This window comes from Cataglyphis hispanica, chromosome 1 (genome assembly GCF_021464435.1).
Source record: "Cataglyphis hispanica isolate Lineage 1 chromosome 1, ULB_Chis1_1.0, whole genome shotgun sequence".
Lineage (NCBI taxonomy): Eukaryota > Metazoa > Arthropoda > Insecta > Hymenoptera > Formicidae > Cataglyphis > Cataglyphis hispanica.
The window spans coordinates 12,172,203-12,190,945 of record NC_065954.1 but is presented as its reverse complement, the minus strand read 5'-3'; the positions used below and the strand labels follow the sequence as shown (position 1 = coordinate 12,190,945).

At 35.1% G+C, this 18,743-nt stretch overlaps 6 protein-coding genes across 11 annotated transcripts in view; 4 read left to right on the top strand and 2 right to left on the bottom strand.

The window, feature by feature from the left end:
• Positions 1–673: 673 nt before the first annotated feature.
• LOC126853107 (dnaJ homolog subfamily C member 21) lies at positions 674–3,744 on the top strand. Of its 2 annotated transcripts, none has more exons than XM_050598700.1 (2): positions 674–899; positions 1,347–3,744. In XM_050598700.1, exon 2 carries the CDS (start codon positions 1,406–1,408, stop codon positions 3,299–3,301), a length of 1,896 nt encoding a protein of 631 aa, XP_050454657.1. In that variant the 5' UTR covers positions 674–899; positions 1,347–1,405; the 3' UTR covers positions 3,302–3,744. The 2 variants fall into 2 exon arrangements, with proteins under 2 accessions (XP_050454657.1, XP_050454568.1); XM_050598611.1 differs by having other exon boundaries at positions 1,228–3,744.
• LOC126854257 (methyltransferase-like 26) lies at positions 3,479–4,756 on the top strand. Its single transcript, XM_050600819.1, has 3 exons — positions 3,479–3,490; positions 3,925–3,953; positions 4,109–4,756. The coding sequence occupies exons 1-3, from the start codon at positions 3,479–3,481 to the stop codon at positions 4,749–4,751; spliced, it is 684 nt and encodes a 227-aa protein (XP_050456776.1). The 3' UTR covers positions 4,752–4,756.
• Positions 4,757–4,875: 119 nt separating this feature from the next.
• LOC126853294 (ATPase WRNIP1-like) lies at positions 4,876–7,310 on the bottom strand. Its single transcript, XM_050598935.1, has 5 exons — positions 7,010–7,310; positions 6,630–6,818; positions 5,707–6,559; positions 5,337–5,558; positions 4,876–5,260 (listed from the first exon to the last, which is right to left on the bottom strand). Exons 1-5 carry the CDS (start codon positions 7,289–7,291, stop codon positions 5,154–5,156), a joined length of 1,653 nt encoding a protein of 550 aa, XP_050454892.1. The 5' UTR covers positions 7,292–7,310; the 3' UTR covers positions 4,876–5,153.
• Positions 7,311–8,459: 1,149 nt separating this feature from the next.
• On the top strand, positions 8,460–13,351 carry LOC126852780 (protein O-mannosyltransferase 1). Its single transcript, XM_050597980.1, has 7 exons — positions 8,460–8,600; positions 9,300–9,490; positions 10,072–10,373; positions 10,717–10,891; positions 10,966–12,061; positions 12,286–12,587; positions 12,675–13,351. The coding sequence occupies exons 1-7, from the start codon at positions 8,490–8,492 to the stop codon at positions 12,859–12,861; spliced, it is 2,364 nt and encodes a 787-aa protein (XP_050453937.1). The 5' UTR covers positions 8,460–8,489; the 3' UTR covers positions 12,862–13,351.
• Positions 13,352–13,470: 119 nt separating this feature from the next.
• Positions 13,471–16,406, bottom strand: LOC126853365 (kelch-like protein 41b). 2 transcript variants are annotated; one of them, XM_050599062.1, is made up of 5 exons: positions 16,258–16,406; positions 14,939–15,896; positions 14,442–14,801; positions 14,131–14,307; positions 13,471–13,935 (listed from the first exon to the last, which is right to left on the bottom strand). In XM_050599062.1, exons 2-5 carry the CDS (start codon positions 15,845–15,847, stop codon positions 13,771–13,773), a joined length of 1,611 nt encoding a protein of 536 aa, XP_050455019.1. In that variant the 5' UTR covers positions 15,848–15,896; positions 16,258–16,406; the 3' UTR covers positions 13,471–13,770. The 2 variants fall into 2 exon arrangements, with proteins under 2 accessions (XP_050455019.1, XP_050455107.1); XM_050599150.1 differs by having other exon boundaries at positions 14,966–15,896.
• Positions 16,407–17,210: 804 nt separating this feature from the next.
• The window catches only part of LOC126852190 (rho-associated protein kinase 2), a 9,746-nt gene continuing 8,213 nt past the window's right edge, over positions 17,211–18,743 (top strand). For 2 of the 4 annotated variants that reach the window (XR_007687814.1, XM_050596743.1), the window contains exons 1-2: positions 17,211–17,359; positions 18,394–18,720. Coding sequence is in view for 3 of the 4 variants with exons in the window: in XM_050596743.1 (XP_050452700.1) it covers positions 18,540–18,720 (181 nt within the window). In the remaining variant the exon portion in view is untranslated. The other 2 variants (XM_050596832.1, XM_050596925.1) reach the window with 2 other exon arrangements.

Below are 18,743 nucleotides of genomic sequence, written 5' to 3'. Positions count from 1 at the left end.
CTCAAAAGTTTTCTAAATCATGATAGTTCGGACGATATGTATAGAAAATGCAGATAAATTGTTATTTTCAATAATAAATTTTCAATTTTAGATTATATAATGAAGAAATTTTGAAAAACTTAGACAATTTTTTTATAAAAATCAACTATGTACAAAATTTTCAATAATGAGTTTTGAACATAATTGATCGAATTAGAAAATGTCAACGAGATAATCGATCTTGCGAAAGAATCGATTCTATAGGGTGCGTTCAGGGAGCACTTTTAGCTGTATACTCTACCCTTTTTGTTTAACTTTCAGTAAACAACAAAGATAGAACAATGCTTTTAGCATTGTTCTATCTTTGTTGTTTACTGAATTCACATCTTGGCAGAAAAGCAACGAAATCACACCTTGGCAGAAAAGCAGCAGCCAATCAGAACTCGTGCTGGTAGTAAGCGATACAACAGAATATCATTCCGTTTACAGATTACTACCAGCGCGAGTTCTGATTGGCTGCTGCTTTTCTGCTTTCTGCTTTTCTCAAAGTGTGAATTCGCCGTAAGAATCCCGTTCCTGAACGCAGCCTAATGGCTCCCGCACACTAGCGCGATGACGCGTGCGCGATAGACCAATGAGCGTACAGCTTTTATTCGTTAACGGATGAAAACTGTACGCTCATTGATCACGTCATCGCGCTGGTGTGCGAGTATGCGAGAGCCATAATTGGGAATCATAACCTGAAATTTCCAGGTATTCATAAACATCAACGATACGTTAGGAAATAATCACATATTAATTGAGTGCACAACTATTAATGACTGCATTTTTTTCTATGATTACACGAATTTCGGTCATTTAATATCAATTTGTTTACTGCGCGCAATATCAACAATAGGATCAATAAACATTAAAGTTGGGTAAGCATATTGTTCTCTTGGCGCATTAAAAGTATTGACAAAAAATATATATGTTAGAACATTAAAATAAATTAAAACAATCATTTCTTTGTGTCATGAAAGTGTAGAAAATATTTTTAAAATCTTAATTGATAATATAAAGCAGGCAGTATTTTGGTTCAAAAATTGAACATTGTAAAAATAAATTTCACAACAAATTTATATTTGGAAATGTAAAATGTGATTTATTATTAATTATATAGTTTATTAACATTATTTAAAATTAATTGTTTTATAATGTCTTGTGTACTTATAAATTTTTGAGTAATATATATTTCTTTATTTGCAGATCTTGTTTTATTATAGATTTACGGGAAACTCTGAAATTATTTTTAATTGAATTAAGCTAAGCACTAGATTACTTGAAAGCTATTGTGCTTCACAGTTTAATAATCTAAATTTTTTTAGCATACAGTTTGGTTTAAATAAAGAAATTGTATCCAGCAATTGTATATTAATATACAATAATGAAGTGTCACTATGAAATATTAGGAGTTGAAAGAAACGCTTCTGACAATGATATAAAAAAAGCATACAGGAAGCTAGCATTAAAATGGCATCCAGATAAGAACCTTGATAATCCAAATGAAGCAAAGGAACAATTTCAACTTGTCCAACAAGCATGGGAGATACTGAGTGATCCCCATGAGCGTACCTGGTACGACAATCATCGAGAAGCCATCCTGAAGGGTGGTATTGGAGAAAATTACAAGGACGACTCCATTAATCTTTTCCCATACTTCTCCACTACATGCTTCAAGGGTTATAAGGATGATGAGACAGGTTTCTACACTGTTTATCGAAATGTCTTCGAAAAATTAGTCGCGGAGGACGCCGAATTTGCTAAAGACGATGAGTTTGTTGATGAGGTCCCTGGCTTCGGCGATTCTCTGAGTTCCTATGAAGATGTAGTGCATGATTTCTATGCCTACTGGCAAAGTTACAGCACCAAGAAATCCTATGCTTGGTTGGATCCATACGATATACGTGAGATGCCAAACCGGCGTGTCTTCAGGCTCGCTGAGAAAGAGAATAAGAAAGTACGCGAAAAGGCGAAACGTGAGAGAAATGAGCAAGTGCGTAATCTGGTCGCTTTCGTCCGTAAACGTGACAAGCGAGTGCAAGCTTACGCGGAGAAGTTGGCCGAACGTGCTCGCGAGAACTTTCGCAAGGCAGAAGAGCGCAGGAAGGCGCATTTGTTGGAGAGGCAGAAACTGTTGCATGATCACAACGAATCCGAGTGGTCCAAATTCTCGAATATTGAGGCGGAACTGAAAAAGATAGAGGCGAATCTGACAGCGGAATTTGGAATGGACAGTAAGGAAGCAATCACGGAGAAAAACAACATACTTTATTGCATCGCCTGCAATAAGATTTTCAAAACGCACAAAGCCTTTACGAACCATGAGAACTCGAGAAAGCACAAAGAAAATGTCAGCATGCTCAAGCACCTCACAATAGATGATAACGACGATCTCCTTGACAATTCTCGTGAAAGCGATTCAAGCACAGAATCAATTTCTCTAAATGAGCTCAAGTTAGCAACAAACTCGCAAATGCCCGATTTCTTACTGAACCCCCAGAGTGACATGACACAACCAGATGATGAGAACAATGAAGATACTTCTTCAGCCGAACTAATGTCAGACGATGAAAAAAATTCAGAATCGATAAACGAAAAAAGAAAGATGGATAATGGAGATATTCCATTAGCTACAGAACCACAGATGAGTGAAAGCATTTCGTTCTCCTCTAAGATAGAAAATGAGGATGATAACATAACATCCGAAGACGAATTAATATCTGATCAGGAAGAAGAAATCCCATTGTCATATCCTCAGAAAAAGAAAAAAAAGCGGAATGCTCTAAATCTACATACTATGATGGATCATGCTAGTGACGAGGACACGGAAAGTACGAATGAAGAAATGTGGTTATCGAAAAAACAACGCAAAAAATTACAGCAAAAGAAGGTAACAAAGAATAAGGTACAAAATAATGAAGAGACACACAATAAGAAGATACAACAAGCAAATGACGAAAGCGAACTAGCAAGAAGCGAACTAGAAGAAACAGATATTGTTAATGAAAGGCTAAAAAGCAGTAAAATAAAGAAAGCATGCAAAAAAGAAGACCGAGAGAATAAGAGTAAAAATAAAACAGATCCAATCATAAATGTTGATGATCATTGCTGCATTTCTTGCTCATTGAAATTTCCTAGCAAAAACAAATTATTTGAACATTTAAAGAAAACTGGACATTCGGTGTATATACCAGAATTAATGAAAAATAAAAAGGAGAAACAAAAAAAAGAAAAGACAGTGCCCAAAGGAAAAGATACTTCAGATAAAAAAAGACGTTGAACTTAATAAAGAAAATATCGCGTGCGCATGAGATGTTAATTATTGTTAATTTATTACGAGTGATGTGACAGTCGTTTATGCAAGTCCATATGTTCAAATATATCATAAGAATCGTATTCTTTGTGTACATATTGTACAAAGTATAAAAATATTAAAATAATGTAGTTATTATGAATTATGTTTGATGAGGTAGAACTATTATATCGAGTTCCTTTGCAACATTTATAATGATTCAGAAATAAAAATTAACAAATATGCTACTAATGTGCTTTAAGCAGAAGCAACAAAAATTAAAATTATAATACACGTTATTATATTATAAACATACCACAAATGATTTTGTAACAAATCATATTCAACAATAAATGCAATAATACCTCATTAAAATAATATATTGTGAATATATTTTCCTTTTCCGACAATATTTTAAGTTTATCAAGATATATATATTATAGACAATCTAGTGTTTTAATAATAAAAATTTATTTTGCAATAACTTATTTTCCTACAAAATAAAAAATAAATAATATATTCAATAATATAAAAAAATATTTGCATTTTTCAGGGTATGTGCAATATCTCTTTGCTATAAATATAAATAATAACGTCACAGCATGACATAGAATATCATTCATTACACTGTTAATCACAGGTGAGATAATTTACAGGTGCTTGTAAATAATGAGCATTTTATTTTCTTGTTGAGTTTTAATTCTACATGTTCTCTCAAGAGGAGACATCATATTATGCAAGCATTCTATAAGCAATCGCAAGCTTTCAAAGAAATGAAATTATAAATTCTTCAAGGTTCAATACTATGGCTGCTAAAAAACTCATTTATCCTGCGGCGGACCGTAATAAGGATCCCATATTATCGGTTTTAAAACGATATATTCAACACGGCATCAATCAGACCTTCTTGGAGATAGCCTCCGGTTCGGGACAACATGTGGCGCATTTCGCGCCACATTTTCCACACGTCACATTTTATCCCTCCGAGTACGAGCCACGACTTTTGGAGAGCATTGCTGCACACGCAAACGGATATTCGAATATAAAAAGTCCTATAAGAATTGATGTCATCGAGGACTATCGCCTATGGGGTAATGGTATCTTCAAGCCAAACAGCTTAGAATATATATATAACGCAAATATGATACATATTTCGCCGTATCAGTGCACCATCGGTTTATTTAGTAATGCGGGACAATTGCTGAAGCCGAACGGACTGCTAATTACATATGGACCATATGCCTTTGATGGTCAGATCACACCTCAGAGTAATGTAAATTTCGATAAGTCTTTAAGATTGCAAGATCCGAATTGGGGTTTACGAGATGTAAGAGATTTGAAAAAGTTGGCTGAGGAACATAATATTAAATTAATCCAGGTTGTTGATATGCCTGCTAACAATAATACATTAATTTGGAGAAAAATTATGCATTCGTAAGAATTGCAATTGGCGAATTTTATATATAATGATTAAATAAAAGAATAATTATAGCTAAGCGCTTTCAAATATGTATATAAATCTTATTTTTGTTTAATTAAATTAAAAGATATTGCTTCTCTGGTTGTGTGAATAAGATGCTTTATTTAAACATTACGTTCCTATATATTTTTATCTAAAGTTGCTATATCTATATTTAATTACAATACACATTGTACAAAATTTCTATATTAATTTTTATGATACTTTAATCCCTGAGAGATCTGAAATTCTTATATTTGAGAAATTTATAACTAGTATAATATGAATTATATCTTTTTTTTCTCATTAATATGAAACATGTTATATATATATATACATGACGAAATGTACCTTAAAAATAAAGCAATTATAATCGTATTTTTACATTGTATCATCATCACCAAAGAAATCTAAATCTTCCAATCCCTCTGGCAGATAACTCAATTCAGATTCATCTTTGTGCCTCATATTATATCCTTTGCTATATCCTGATATAACAATTCAATTTATTAAAAGTGTATATATTTTTTTTTTTTTTTAAAGATAAAAAATTAAGATATGTACCTAAATCTTTCATGAGTCTTGTAGGAGCATTTCTTAGATATAAGGGCACTCCTGGTTGTGGGCCCTTATGTTCAGCTACAACTTTTTGTGCGGCTCTAAGTGCGTCTTCCATTAGTCTGGATTTTGGAGCTCTCGCTAAATATATTGTACATTGCGCCAAAAGAACATCGCATTCCGGCATCCCGATCATTTTGCAACCGTGCATTGTGTGCATCGCTATCCCTTAATAAATAATATATATTTACATCAAATGAACTATAAATTACATTCACAATTAATCACATTTCACAAATCTATTCTTTACATTCTCATAAGTATTATTAAAATATACTGTTTATTAGCAATTATAAATTATGAATGATTTACTAACCAAGAGCTTTTGGATCAGCTAAACCGATATCTTCACTAGCCATCCTCACTAATCTTCGTGCAATATAAACCGGATCTTCACCGCCAGAGATCATTCTAGTCAACCAATAAAGAGAAGCATTTTCGTCACTGGCTCTAACTGATTTGTGTAATGCGGAAATCGTGTCGTAATGTTGATCACCCTTCTTATCGTACAACATGTGCGTCTTTTTCAGACTCTCCTCGATGTCGTTCAGCGTTATTATAGCTGGCCCAATGTCTAGTAGTTCCTTTTCATTCAGTGCTTTAGATCGCACAGCCATTTCTAGCCCTCCTAAAGCTATTCGAGCATCACCATCACAAGTTTCAGCCAACCACTGTATTGTTGGTTCGTCTATAATAAACTTTGTATTATAGGGCGACTCCATTTCGATCTTGTCTTCTTTTGAAGTACTTTCTTCACTTTGCAATCTGCTTTTATCCGACATGTGTATTATACCTTCCAGTGAAATTACAGCACGTTTTAAAATCCATACCAAATTTGCAATAGATAATTTGTGTAAGACAATTACTCTGCATCTGCTTAATAATGCAGAGTTTAGACTGAATGAGGGATTTTCTGTCGTAGCACCAATGAGAGTGATAGTTCCTGATTCGACGTGTGGTAAGAAAACATCCTGCTGTGTCTTGTTAAATCTGTGTATCTCGTCCATGAACACTATCGTTCGCTGCGCAAATTTGGCATGATTTGCGGCCACACTAATAACTTCTTTTACCTCTTGGACACCAGCCATGGCCGCAGAGAGCTTAACGTATCGGAGTTTACGACTTGTGTCGTTTTTGCACATATATGCGATAACATTAGCCAAAGATGTCTGTGAAACAAGAAAACAAATGTATACTTGTATATTCGCAACAGAAACAGAAAATTTTAAAGACATAAACCTTGCCACATCCAGGTGGACCCCAGAGAATCATATTGGGTATTTCCTTCTTTTGCAAGAGTTCTGATAGCATAGTGCGTGGTCCAAGAATATGTGTCTGGCCGACAAAATTTAATAATGATGTAGGTCTCATCTGTTCTGCAAGAGGTATACGTTCATTTCCACGCAATTTCTTGCATTCACTGCTTATCTGCAAATATAAAATTTATGATTTTAATGCAATATAATTTTTTTAAAAATTACTTAGCAAAATATGAGCAAATTTGGCATGTATTTTAAAATAGTTAATTATTACAACTTGTGTTTTATTTATGTGATTATATAAATATTTTATCAAATTACTACAATATATGTAAATCTATGTTAAATAATAATAATTACACTTTTTTGTAGCATGTCATCTTTAACATCTTCCTCTTGAAAATTTTGGGAGGGAAACTGATCCAAAGAACTCTTTCTTTTTATAAACACTTGATTTGCTTTGTTTACATTTGTTGGTTTCAATTTGCTTTTTTTATTTACAGGACTTGAATCTTTAAGCAAAGTTGTGGTTTCATCTTTCACAGATTCATTAAAGAATAAGCACTTGTTGGCATGAGATTCGATAACAGAAAAAGCAAATTCCTTGCCACATATTGGACATGATATTTTATCAATATCCATCTTTATATTAATAATAACATAAAATTTTGATTTATTTCTTTCGTTTTCTTGTTGTTTAAAAGATAATCATTAACATTGTGTGCAATAACAAAATATCGAAAATCTTAAATCTCCGCAAATTTCTTTCAATAGAGTAGCTGAAAAATAACAAAGATAACAAGAGATGATGAATAGATAATAGAAATATAAATTGATATATACATATACTTTTATTTTTATTAATTTATAATCAATTATTAATTGTTTGTTTTCATTGATTCATAATCAATCTTCTCTTGAGGTAAAAAACGCGTCGTGCGAGAAAACGTCTGCGGTCAACATCTCGTGACATCTCATTTACACCCTATCATTTCCGGAAAATGCGTTATATACATTATACATATCACTTTCGGAAAAGCAAAAAATATTCGACTTCTGCATCATTTTTATCGCGTGATCGCGTATTGTCAATTGTCACGTGTTGTTCTGTGTCATGTATGGATGAAGTATTCGCATCGCAGTAAATAGCTCAATTGTGTTATAAATTTTCAATATATATATATAGTCAATAATCATATGTTTATCAAAAATGTCAACTGAAGACGAGTAAAATGATGAAGAAGAAAATACACAAATCAAAAACAATTAAAATGAATATAATGATAAGCCAAAGGAGAAACTGCAAGGATAAAACGCCGCACAATTCTAAAGAACAAACATTGCGAAACTTGCGAGATTGCCGCGAAATGCGCAGAACTATCGCCGAACAGGATCCTCAGAGACGGTACCGTTATGTCAAACTCGTGTACTAACCTAAACTCACTCGTGCACGAAAGCGTCAAGCTTTTGACGGATGAATTCTCGTGCAAGCTTTAATTAACTCGTTAAAATCGGACTTTGAATCATATGAGTGATTCGTTTCGAGAATAGATTTGCCGTCTCGGGATTCCGAAGAATCACGATTATCTCTGAACTGGGAAGCACGTTGCAGTGAAGAGATCCAGCTGCGCTGACGTGGGTTGTGTTGCCAGGTCCCATGACAGGAATGAAAGTGTTCTTTACGTGAAATGCGACCGTAATGAAGAATTTATTAAGCGAGAATTTGAGAGCAAATGCAGAGCATCGCGAACAGTTGTTGATCTAGGATTGTCATCTTCTTTCTCTTCTTGGGAAAGCGTGTTCTCTCTTTTTCATTCTCTCCGGTACATTTTCCGCGACGATGGAAGTCCGGCGCAGACGAACGAGACCACAGAACGCTAAACAGAGCACACATGTAGAAAATAATGTCAACGCGATGATAAATCAATCAAGAAATCAAAAGGATGATGAGGTAAGCCACAATATTTGAAATTTGTCGACTTTCTCGGAGCAATGAACTTAGAATGTAATGTACGTAAAAATGTATGTAAAAAAAATTATATACGGAGGATACGGGAATATACTTGCGGAATTTTTGTATTGTCTGATGACTTGAAATGTGCGCCTATGAATCTGCAAATTCTTAATTGCAATGTAAAGATTGAAATCAATTTTGTCAGTATTTTATTCCAACTTGTGAATTTTTTTGAAAAGCTTTAGAATCGAAAATCTTATACATATTACAGAATGTGATTATTGTTTACCGTTTTGCACATATAAATTCTAAGAAAACAATTAGACAAGATATTTTATTATTATTTTTTTTAATGATTTTGAATTTATTTGAGAAAACGAAATTAAAAGAGCGAAAGTCGCATAATAATGCGACATCTTCTCTTTATATTTTACTAGAATTTCATATTATTAACACAATGAAAAATGGAATTCTCTTTATATAAATATAGTGAACAACAAAACAGTTCTATTAAAATTACATCTTTTATCTATATAATTACATCGCTTGTTCATTATTTTTTTCAAAATTAATTTATCAGATTTTATTACATATATATTTCGTGTATATATATATATATATATATATATATATATATATATATATATATATTCATTTTATATATATATTTATTAATATTTGCTATTTTATTGACAGGCACTAGACAATCCAATAGAAAGTAACATAGCAAATACATCAGATTTTATCGAGCCAAAGCAACTTGTATCGAATGATGCAGTTTGTGCACGGATCAAGATAAATTTGGAGATCGATCTGATAGCGACAATTTTACTAGTTACAGGCATCCTCACTCGCCTTTATCGTCTCGAGGAACCACGTAATATAGTGTAAGTATTTATTTACGCTTTTTCGAGAAATAACATAATATTGATAAGAAATAGATAATTGAAGTTATATCATTATATATATCAACGTTTTGCCAATACCATAAAATTTTTATTATCTTCAACTTGACAATTATAAATTAAGGTACATATATAAAAATGTGAAATAATTATGTAAATAATAAAGATTTTAATTAATAAACAATCAATGAAATCAACTAATATTAATTTAAAATTGTGAATTGTTAGATTGAATGCTAACTATAACTTTACTGTTAAAATCTTTAATTAAATCTATTATAATATGTAATTAAATAACTTTCTCAAAAATTAAACAATTACAAAATAAATCACATAAGACTATAGTTTTTGAGAAAGTTCCATTACACACGCGCGTGCGACACATATTTTATATATTGATACATTAACTTTATTATTACAATTATATTTTTCTCGTTATATTTCTTTTATAACACGAAATGATCAAACAAATTTCTTAAAATGTAAAATAATGAATCGAAAAATGCTTATAATTTGAAATACATTTGAAGCTATTAGTTTTCATTATAATTAATTATTTGTAGATTTGATGAACTGCATTATGGCAAATACGTCGGATTATATATGAAGAGAACGTTCTTTTTCGACTCTCATCCGCCTCTGGGAAAGCAATTGGTTTCCGCAGCGGCTTACTTGGCTGGATTCGATGGACAATTCAAGTTCGACAGAATCGGAAGTCCTTACGGCGATACGGTTCCTCTGTACGCTTTACGCCTAGTACCAGCAATATGCGGTAGTCTACTGATCCCAACGGGATATCATCTCATTTTAGAGCTGGGCTTGAAGCAATGGACCGCGACAATTGGCGGAATTCTATTATTACTCGGTAACTTTGTCTTGGGCTAAAAATGTATTACCCAAAAGATTGTGGTAAACTGTTTCTTTATTTTTATTTCTGATTTTTTAATTGAAAGAATGCTAATATGGTAGATAATGCGGAAATGTAATATATAATCCGCATTTTAATTAAAAAATTAAGTTTAAAGATTAATTTTGCTAAGTTTATGATTCGAAGATGATAAAGTCTCTGCATGTATAATATAATCTACATATATAATTTGTTATTTAATATTTTGAGACGAATCGTTGCTCTTCATAATATCTAAAGCAATTCTACAATGCATGGTGTCCTCTATTATATATTTTGTTAATACACTCATTAATTTTAGACAATGCGTTGTTGACACAGTCCAGATTTATCCTGATGGAAAGTATTTTGATGCAATTCTCTTTGCTTGGTTTGTTATGCATTGTAAAATTTCGGAAAATTATGGACCGACCGACATCCACGTCCTGGTGGATTTGGCTGATATTAGGCGTCGCGAACTTAACATGCGCGATGTGGTACGACCTTACTTATTCTCACTTTTCGCATTCATTCTCGATTGAATTTGCCTAATCAAAATCTTTCTTTGTAGTGTAAAATATGTTGGATTTTACTCAATGGTTCTCGCGCTTTTCTTAATTGTTCGCGATTACTGGTCCCTGCTTCCAAAGAGGACTTTGTCGAGTACAATGTTGTGGATTCATCTTCTAATAAGACTTGTCGTGTTGATCGCCGTTATTGCCACCGTGTATCTAAGCATATTTTATGTACATTTGGCGATACTCTCAAAAGCAGGGCCACATGATTCGGTCATGACGAGCGCGTTTCAAGCGAGTTTGGAAGGAGGACTCGCCAGTATCACGAAGGGGCAACCTTTGGAAGTGACACATGGTTCACAGATCACGCTCCGACATACGTACGGCAGAGCTTGCTGGCTACACAGTCACAACCATGTATATCCGTTGCGATATCCCGATGGTCGTGGCAGTTCTCATCAGCAGCAGGTTACTTGTTATTCATTTAAGGATGTTAACAACTGGTGGATTGTCAAAAGACCAGATAGGAACGATCTAGTGGTGACGAAACCCAGCAAACCTATCCGGCACGGCGACGTGATTCAACTAGTACACGGAATCACAAGCAGAGCGTTAAACTCACACGACGTCGCGGCGCCGATGACGCCACAAAGTCAAGAGGTGTCGTGCTATATCGATTATAATGTGTCGATGCCATCGCAAAATCTCTGGCGGGTGGAGATCACAAACAGAGATCACTCCGGCGATGCGTGGCACGCAATACAGAGCCAAGTGCGGTTGATACACGTGCACACAAACGGAGCGGAGTTTGCGTTAAAGTTCAGCGGCAGACAATTGCCTGACTGGGGCTTTAATCAGCACGAGGTGGTGGCGGACCGGCTGATGGACCAGACCAATTCCATCTGGAACGTCGAGGAGCATCGTTATACCAAAAGCGAAGACCAGAAGCAACGGGAACGGGACCTAATTAGTGCGGAGATGATACCATTGCAGGCTACCGCATTAAGCTTTTGGGAGAAATTTGCAGAACTGCAGATCAAAATGTTATTTGGCGGTCAGGAGGGTCAAAATAGTCATATGTATTCCAGCGGACCGCTTGAATGGCCATTGATGTCCCGGGGAATCGCGTACTGGGTGTCCAATGACAGTAATGTAAGTTGAAACATTGCACATGTTAATGTCAAAGTTCGATATATCGATGAACATATCCTTAAGATAAATATGATGTATTTTAATTGCGCTCAACTTTTTTTTTGTTTTTTGTTTTTATTTTAATTTTTTTACGTTTCTTATTTTAATTTTTTATTACTAGATAAATTTACTGATTTTTATAGACTAACAATAAGCTTAAATCGCGTTCATCATATGATTTTTAGGCACAAGTACATCTTTTGGGAAACATCGTGATTTGGTATTCTGGCACAATTTCGGTAATCGTGTATTCAGGATTATTAATATTTTATTTGATGAGAAGAAGAAGAAAATGCTTTGATATTGCCGAGGAAGAATGGGAAAAATTTATTAACAATGCTTATATATTGTTAACTGGATATCTTCTTCATTTCTTGCCTTTTTTATTTGTTGAACGAACTTTGTTTTTGCATCATTACTTACCAGCCTTTATTTTCAAAGTCTTATTAACAGCAGCCACAATTGATCATATGTATTATTTAATTGGGTATGTTTTTCTGATTTAATAGTACAACATTAAATATAATTTGATCTTATATGAAGTAAAATGTTAATTATGTATCTTCTATTTCAGCTCTCATCGTCCATGGAACATTTCATTATATATTCTAACATGTGGTACTATCGCTTGGATACTATTTGTCATTTATGTGTTTAAAAAATTCATTGTATTTAGTCATGGAACATCAGCTCTCAGTGCCAAGGATGTGATAAAATTGAGATGGAAAGATACCTGGGATTTTATTGTACATAAAACGTAAGAGTTTATCAAGTTAGGTTTAAAGGCACATAACTTTTACTTTCTCGCATGAAATATAATATTTGTAATTAAAAATATTAGGTTCGGAATGCGTGAAACGAAACGAACATTATACATACAAATTAACATGTTTTTATACAAAGATATTTAACAGATATTATTGTTTTTACTGCACATATATATATATATATATATATATATATATAATAAAATATTTTTAATAGAGCTATAAGTGCCACAAATAGACTAAATGACATAATGGTAAATACTTGGATACAGTATATAGTTAAAGGTGAATTTTATAGACTGAGAGAGATTACGTATTTTGTAAGATCTTATTTTTATTGGCTTTTGCCATATTGCAAAAAAATCACAAATATATTTAAAAAAACAAGTATAAAAAATAAAGTATGTATATTTTATAATTGATAATTTAATGCAAACTTTTTTGATATTTGTTTACCAAGTAATAGATTTTGTTAAATCATATATAATGTAAAAGTATATAGAGGTGTACAGCATAATTTTAAATAAATTATTTTTTATAAATATCACATTAACATCAAGATAGAATTATTAATGGAATATAAGAAAAATCAAAACACGAAAATGAATGTGTAAAATTTAATAAAAGCATTTGAAATACAGATTTTTTTCTTTATATCATAAACGTCGATATTTGCTATATAAGTTAAAAAGGTTTTTATTGTACAGGATAAATTATATCTTTATGCTTAGATCGAGTATATTTGTACATTTTTTCAAAATTTACAGTGAAAGATTGCTTTGAAAAATAAGAAAATGTCACAACAATGTAATGTATAACATAAGAAGTAGATTCTTTTTATTTTCATAAGTCCAAAAGTATGTACGCAATTTTTTTTTCTGTCATCCAACATGATCAAAGACACTAATGATATGTGAAAACTATAGATCGAATAAGACCGTCACGAATCGCATGTGCACTATTACCAACTCCGAATGAGAAGAACACAGAATCACAGGACATATTTTGGGCACAAACTCCTACTGGATACCATCCAGCCTTATTAAATACCACACCAACTCGGTAAACCTGTTCGTAACAGAGTAATATTTTCATGATATAAACGATTATAAATATAGTAATATATATCTGCAAATGATCAAACAAATCGAGAATCTTTGGCATTTCAGAATGAGAATATTATTTTATGATTATTGCATGATAAAAGCAATGAGAGATATTAATTACATAGTAAAAAAACAATTATATTGCAGTTATACGAACCTTATGCTTCTGAATGTAAACTGGTCGATTAAAAGTAATTTCCACGAGGGTGCCAAAATTCGCTTTAGTGGTGAAGTGTGTGTACGTCAAACGTGTGCCGTCGCAGTCGAGAAGATGAGCATACAAGATTTCGGTGTAAGACGTATCACCATGTATAGCGTGAGTAAAACTGCTCGCCTAATAAATGAATTGGGTGATATATGCGAATGATAATTACTACTACTGCTTCCGGGCCATACAGGCCTGTTTGGCCCTTGGCCTCCTGGCGAACGGTAATTAGATGAACATAATAACTAATCTCTCTAGCTTACCGCGGCGATTTGCGTGGGAACTTGTACACCCACTACACAAATGTTCTTATCCACACTGAATGTGACGGAACAATCCAGTACATTTGTATTCAAGCAATCTGTTTGTTGAACTATCGATCTGAGGCAGTAATATTTTGGTCCCTCGCGTACGAGCACTCCCGTGGAAGAGGAATTTGGTAAACTTCCAGAATCCTTATTTATTACTAGGTCATGTCTCCCTCCGAATATCGGTGAAGTTTCTCGCAATGTACTGCTAGGTTCCCTATCATTTAGAAGGCCAGTACGCACCGGAATATTCAAATATGGATTATTATTAAACATAGATGGTCTTGTTTTTTCTTCTTCTAAAAGACCAAACATCTAAAAAAGAAAAAAAACAAAGGAAAATACACAAGTGCTGTAATATACACTTTTTCATTCTAACTATATATATTTATATATTTTCTTTTAAAAAAATATTGTTATTTAACAACTATTCAGGAAACTTTGTAACTTACTTTGGGATATACTATAGTACCACGTACCAGATTTATAGTTTGAGATTTTACTGGCTTTGCTCTGCTATTCGAATTAGTACAGAAACCTTCGGGCATAGGTGTTTTGTTGTCATTACGTAATATATTCATTAATATATCAAAAGCTTCATCTTTTGTGAGTAGAGGAGATGTACCAGGACCCCCTGCAAACTCTTGCGGAGTCAAACTCAAAAATCTTATTTTTGAAAGTGCATTTCCAATAACAGACTTTAAAGATTTTCCATTGGTTGGATCAAGAGATTTCCTAGAACATTCTGCCTTGGCCCATTGTTCCAGTCCAGTAAATAATTCTATCTCCGAATTGATCTGCAAATCATCTTGGTCTAAGACCTTGAGAAGTGTTCCCAGCTCCACATCCTCCCAACTAGATTCCTTTAATATTTCATCCGTCTTTGTGCGTATGATTTGCAGACACTTGTCCATCAACACAGGTTCTTCAAATAGTTGAGCAAACTCGTATGCCCTACATGCCTTTTTCGGTGAGAGATCTGACCAGAGATACTTTGTGCATTCTTCTACTAAGCATGGCAGCATGTATTTCTTGGCACAATAACATAACTCACAAGCTAACTCGAAAGATCCTAATTCCACTTTATCTGTATATATATATTCCAACAAAGCCTTAAACGCTTCAGGCTGAACATCCTTTATTGGTATCGGATCATTCTTTTCTGCCATGCCGCCAAAGAACATAGCCTCAAAAACTGGACTAGACATTGCCAGAAACAATTTATGGCCTTTGAGAGTCTGTTGTTGAGGTTCTTGCCCAACAATAAACTTACAATCGGACCATTGTCCAGTCTCCAGCAAGTACTGGCCACGCTCCGAAAGTTTCTGTTTGCTGGTCTGCCAGTCGCAGAGCAGGCTCATCTTGATGATACAGCGTGTTAACTTGCGTGCGTATATACACAATTTTCAGCTGTAATGTGAATACAGAATAATGAGAATGGATTATGACGAGGAGTGAAGTAAACTCGCGAAATGTCCGTTATTCGCCAAGACGCATTTGTCATCCTGCCTTATCTTATCTGCCAGATGAACGTATAAAGATTTGCACACTTAGGGTGGATGAAATTATGAATGCAACATGAAATTTGTTAGTGAGTTTTAAATATCGATAGCAATCTGGTCCTGTAATATGTCAATGTATATTACTACTTGACACCCATATAAGAAAATATGACGCTATGCATGTAACACGTGTCTAAATCTTTATACAATCAGACGGCGACAAAGATACGTAGATGACGCACAAGAGACATGCGTACATATATACTCACCTATTTTTGAAACAACACACGTTATTGCTATAAATACGGCAAGATGCCGCTGGCCAAAAAGAAATAGTCCACGTGAGAAGAGAGAGAGAAAGAGAGAGAACAGCCGTCGTATGGATGACGTCGTACGCGGAGAAAAATGAGCCAACTATTCCAGATGACTTGGAGAATACGTTCTCGATGACACTTTACACTTTCGCGCTAACACATGAAGCGCAGCGAAATCAATTGAACGAATCTCTCGTCGTCCAGTTCCGATGCACCAACTGTCATCCGAACGATACTGAACGCTACGCCATCTTAGACTGACTGACGACCACTGACGACGACGCCCCCTTCCCTTCGCCTCTCTTCCTCTATCCTTGCTTCTTCCAAGGCTCAACCTTTCCTCCCTCCTCCTCTAAACGTCCCGTTTCAACGCTTTTCGGAGTGGTCGACGCTCGCTCTCCGCATCCGCGACGATTTTCCACGACACAACGTGCCTGTCGCTCTTCCCCTTCCCTTCCTACTCTCTATTCCTTCCTTCTATTACCGTTAACGACAACGCGTACGAGAGTCGCGCTAAGTTCCAAGGTCCCAAGTCTCCTCCGGGTGATTTCAGACCGAACACGTTCACCGCGACGATCGATAATCCCGCGACGCGGGTCAAAAAGCCGACGGATCGAAGCCGCGGAAGTGCTGTGCGTGTACAGTAGTGGTGCTGTGTCTCTTCGTTGTCGCGAATCAACCGTGTACATGTACACCCATTGTCGCGGCCAGCAAAATGCCCACGTCGTCGTGAGTAACGCCAAGAGATCGCCGATCGGAGTTTGTATCGCTCGCGCGAGAACGGCGCACATTGAACCGGAGTGCGCGAAAGAAAGAGACGGATAGAGTAAGTAAGAAGAGAGGGAGGAAAAAAGCAGAGAGAAAGAGGCGGATTCTCGCGGAGTCTTTCGGTGGCTTCGACGACCGTTGTGAATCGCTACCGATGGTGCACGCACGGTTCGGCTGTATGCGCGTACACCTCGCGAAATAATGCGCCTTCCTCTTCCTGGGGCGCCCGTCCGGACATGACATCGTCGCTAGCTAAGGACGGGATGACGTAGGGTGACGTCGCGACGAGGTATGTGTATCCCGCCTCTGTGATCATCCTCATCGGTCATCTTTCATCTGCATATCCTTTGTCGCCGATGCAGTAATCGTGGTCCGCGAATCTGCGAATCACGGACGTATTCTCATCTCTCGCACACGAGGGGCTGATTTCCCCCTCCCTTACCCCTGACATGATCGAGAGAATACGCGAGTGCGCGCGCTTTATAAGTGTTTTTCACGAACATCTTTCCCGTCGCCGCCAATTCCCGGGGGACGACCATGCGAGAGAGACGAGGGTCTTCCGTCTATCATTTGACGTTCTCTCACCGTACGTGTTCCATCGTAAACGACTACTACTGACGTAACCCTCATTCGTTCGAAGCTCTCCATTTCCTCCAGGAGTGTCTATACGAAAAAGCGCGTAACGGGGAGGATCCTCGTCGTAGTTTGCCGTAGTTTGTTACACGCGCACGAATTGTTGCGAGGAAAAGGCGTCACATAACAAATACCGTTGTCGGGATCGCTCTTTGTTACACGCGCATGAATCGTTGTCACCTTGCAAATTACGCGGCTGAGTCATTGTTCCGTTAAACACAGTACCGCGACGTGTTGCCCGTATTTTCCTCGCATCAAAATGTTCTTGTCTCTTCTCTCATTTTTGTTTATCAACAAATGTGAATTTGATTCGGAAATTACGTTTATATAGACATTTATATAACGTAAGCTACATTAATGAAATGCTAATCAGTGGAATTTTAAATTGTTTGTATTGTCATAATGTAGTGCTGTCATATTGTTGCTGCTTTCATGTTCTATTATATAAGAATTAGAAACTGCCAAGTGTTATAAGCACATGTGTTTTTTATTTCTCTTAGGTTTATGATATATTTTTATATCTTTAACACATAAAGTAGCAACTAGAATTCTAAAGTATAGCATCTAGAATTTTATAAATATGTTAATGTAATTACATATTTGGATTTGCTTTATAATTTATTATGAGAAAGATTAGTTTATTATATTGTTTACATTTATTTACATTTGTTTATGGATTTATTTGTTTAGAAAATATGATGGAGGGTCCATTGAGCATCACTGTTATATATTGCTCAAATCGATGCTACATTTAGCCTTGAGTTTGGACAATTTTTAATGCGTTAGAATCAGTACATTGTTGAGGCACAGTAATCCAAACTCCTAACCAAGGAGAGATGGATACAGTGTGCGATGAGGATAGGCGGAGACGCCTACGGGCTTTGGAGGAGAGGATAAAGGATCCAAGAAGTGTCACAAATATTGATTGCTTATTGGATACAGTCCAGGCCTTGGTATTAGATTGCGATCATGCGAGCGTGAAACGTATGAAAAATATAGAAGCTTATATGAATAGATGTAAGTATTGTTTTTTAATACTT

Bases quoted from the DNA above. Each gene is read 5' to 3' on its own strand.
- LOC126853107 (XM_050598700.1), top strand. From the start codon at position 1,406: ATGAAGTGTCACTATGAAATATTAGGAGTTGAAAGAAACGCTTCTGAC.
- LOC126854257 (XM_050600819.1), top strand. The intron at 3,954-4,108 runs GTGAGATAATTT...AAATTCTTCAAG, and splicing joins CATTACACTGTTAATCACAG to GTTCAATACTATGGCTGCTA.
- LOC126853294 (XM_050598935.1), bottom strand. From the start codon at position 7,291: ATGGATATTGATAAAATATCATGTCCAATATGTGGCAAGGAATTTGCT. The intron at 6,819-7,009 runs GTAATTATTATT...TTATATTTGCAG, and splicing joins ATGACATGCTACAAAAAAGT to ATAAGCAGTGAATGCAAGAA. The intron at 6,560-6,629 runs GTTTATGTCTTT...CTTGTTTCACAG, and splicing joins GTCCACCTGGATGTGGCAAG to ACATCTTTGGCTAATGTTAT.
- LOC126852780 (XM_050597980.1), top strand. From the start codon at position 8,490: ATGGAAGTCCGGCGCAGACGAACGAGACCACAGAACGCTAAACAGAGC. The intron at 8,601-9,299 runs GTAAGCCACAAT...TTTTATTGACAG, and splicing joins GAAATCAAAAGGATGATGAG to GCACTAGACAATCCAATAGA. The intron at 12,062-12,285 runs GTAAGTTGAAAC...TATGATTTTTAG, and splicing joins GGGTGTCCAATGACAGTAAT to GCACAAGTACATCTTTTGGG.
- LOC126853365 (XM_050599062.1), bottom strand. From the start codon at position 15,847: ATGAGCCTGCTCTGCGACTGGCAGACCAGCAAACAGAAACTTTCGGAG. The intron at 14,802-14,938 runs GTAAGTTACAAA...TTTCTTTTTTAG, and splicing joins GTACTATAGTATATCCCAAA to ATGTTTGGTCTTTTAGAAGA. The intron at 13,936-14,130 runs GTTCGTATAACT...TGTTACGAACAG, and splicing joins TTTACATTCAGAAGCATAAG to GTTTACCGAGTTGGTGTGGT.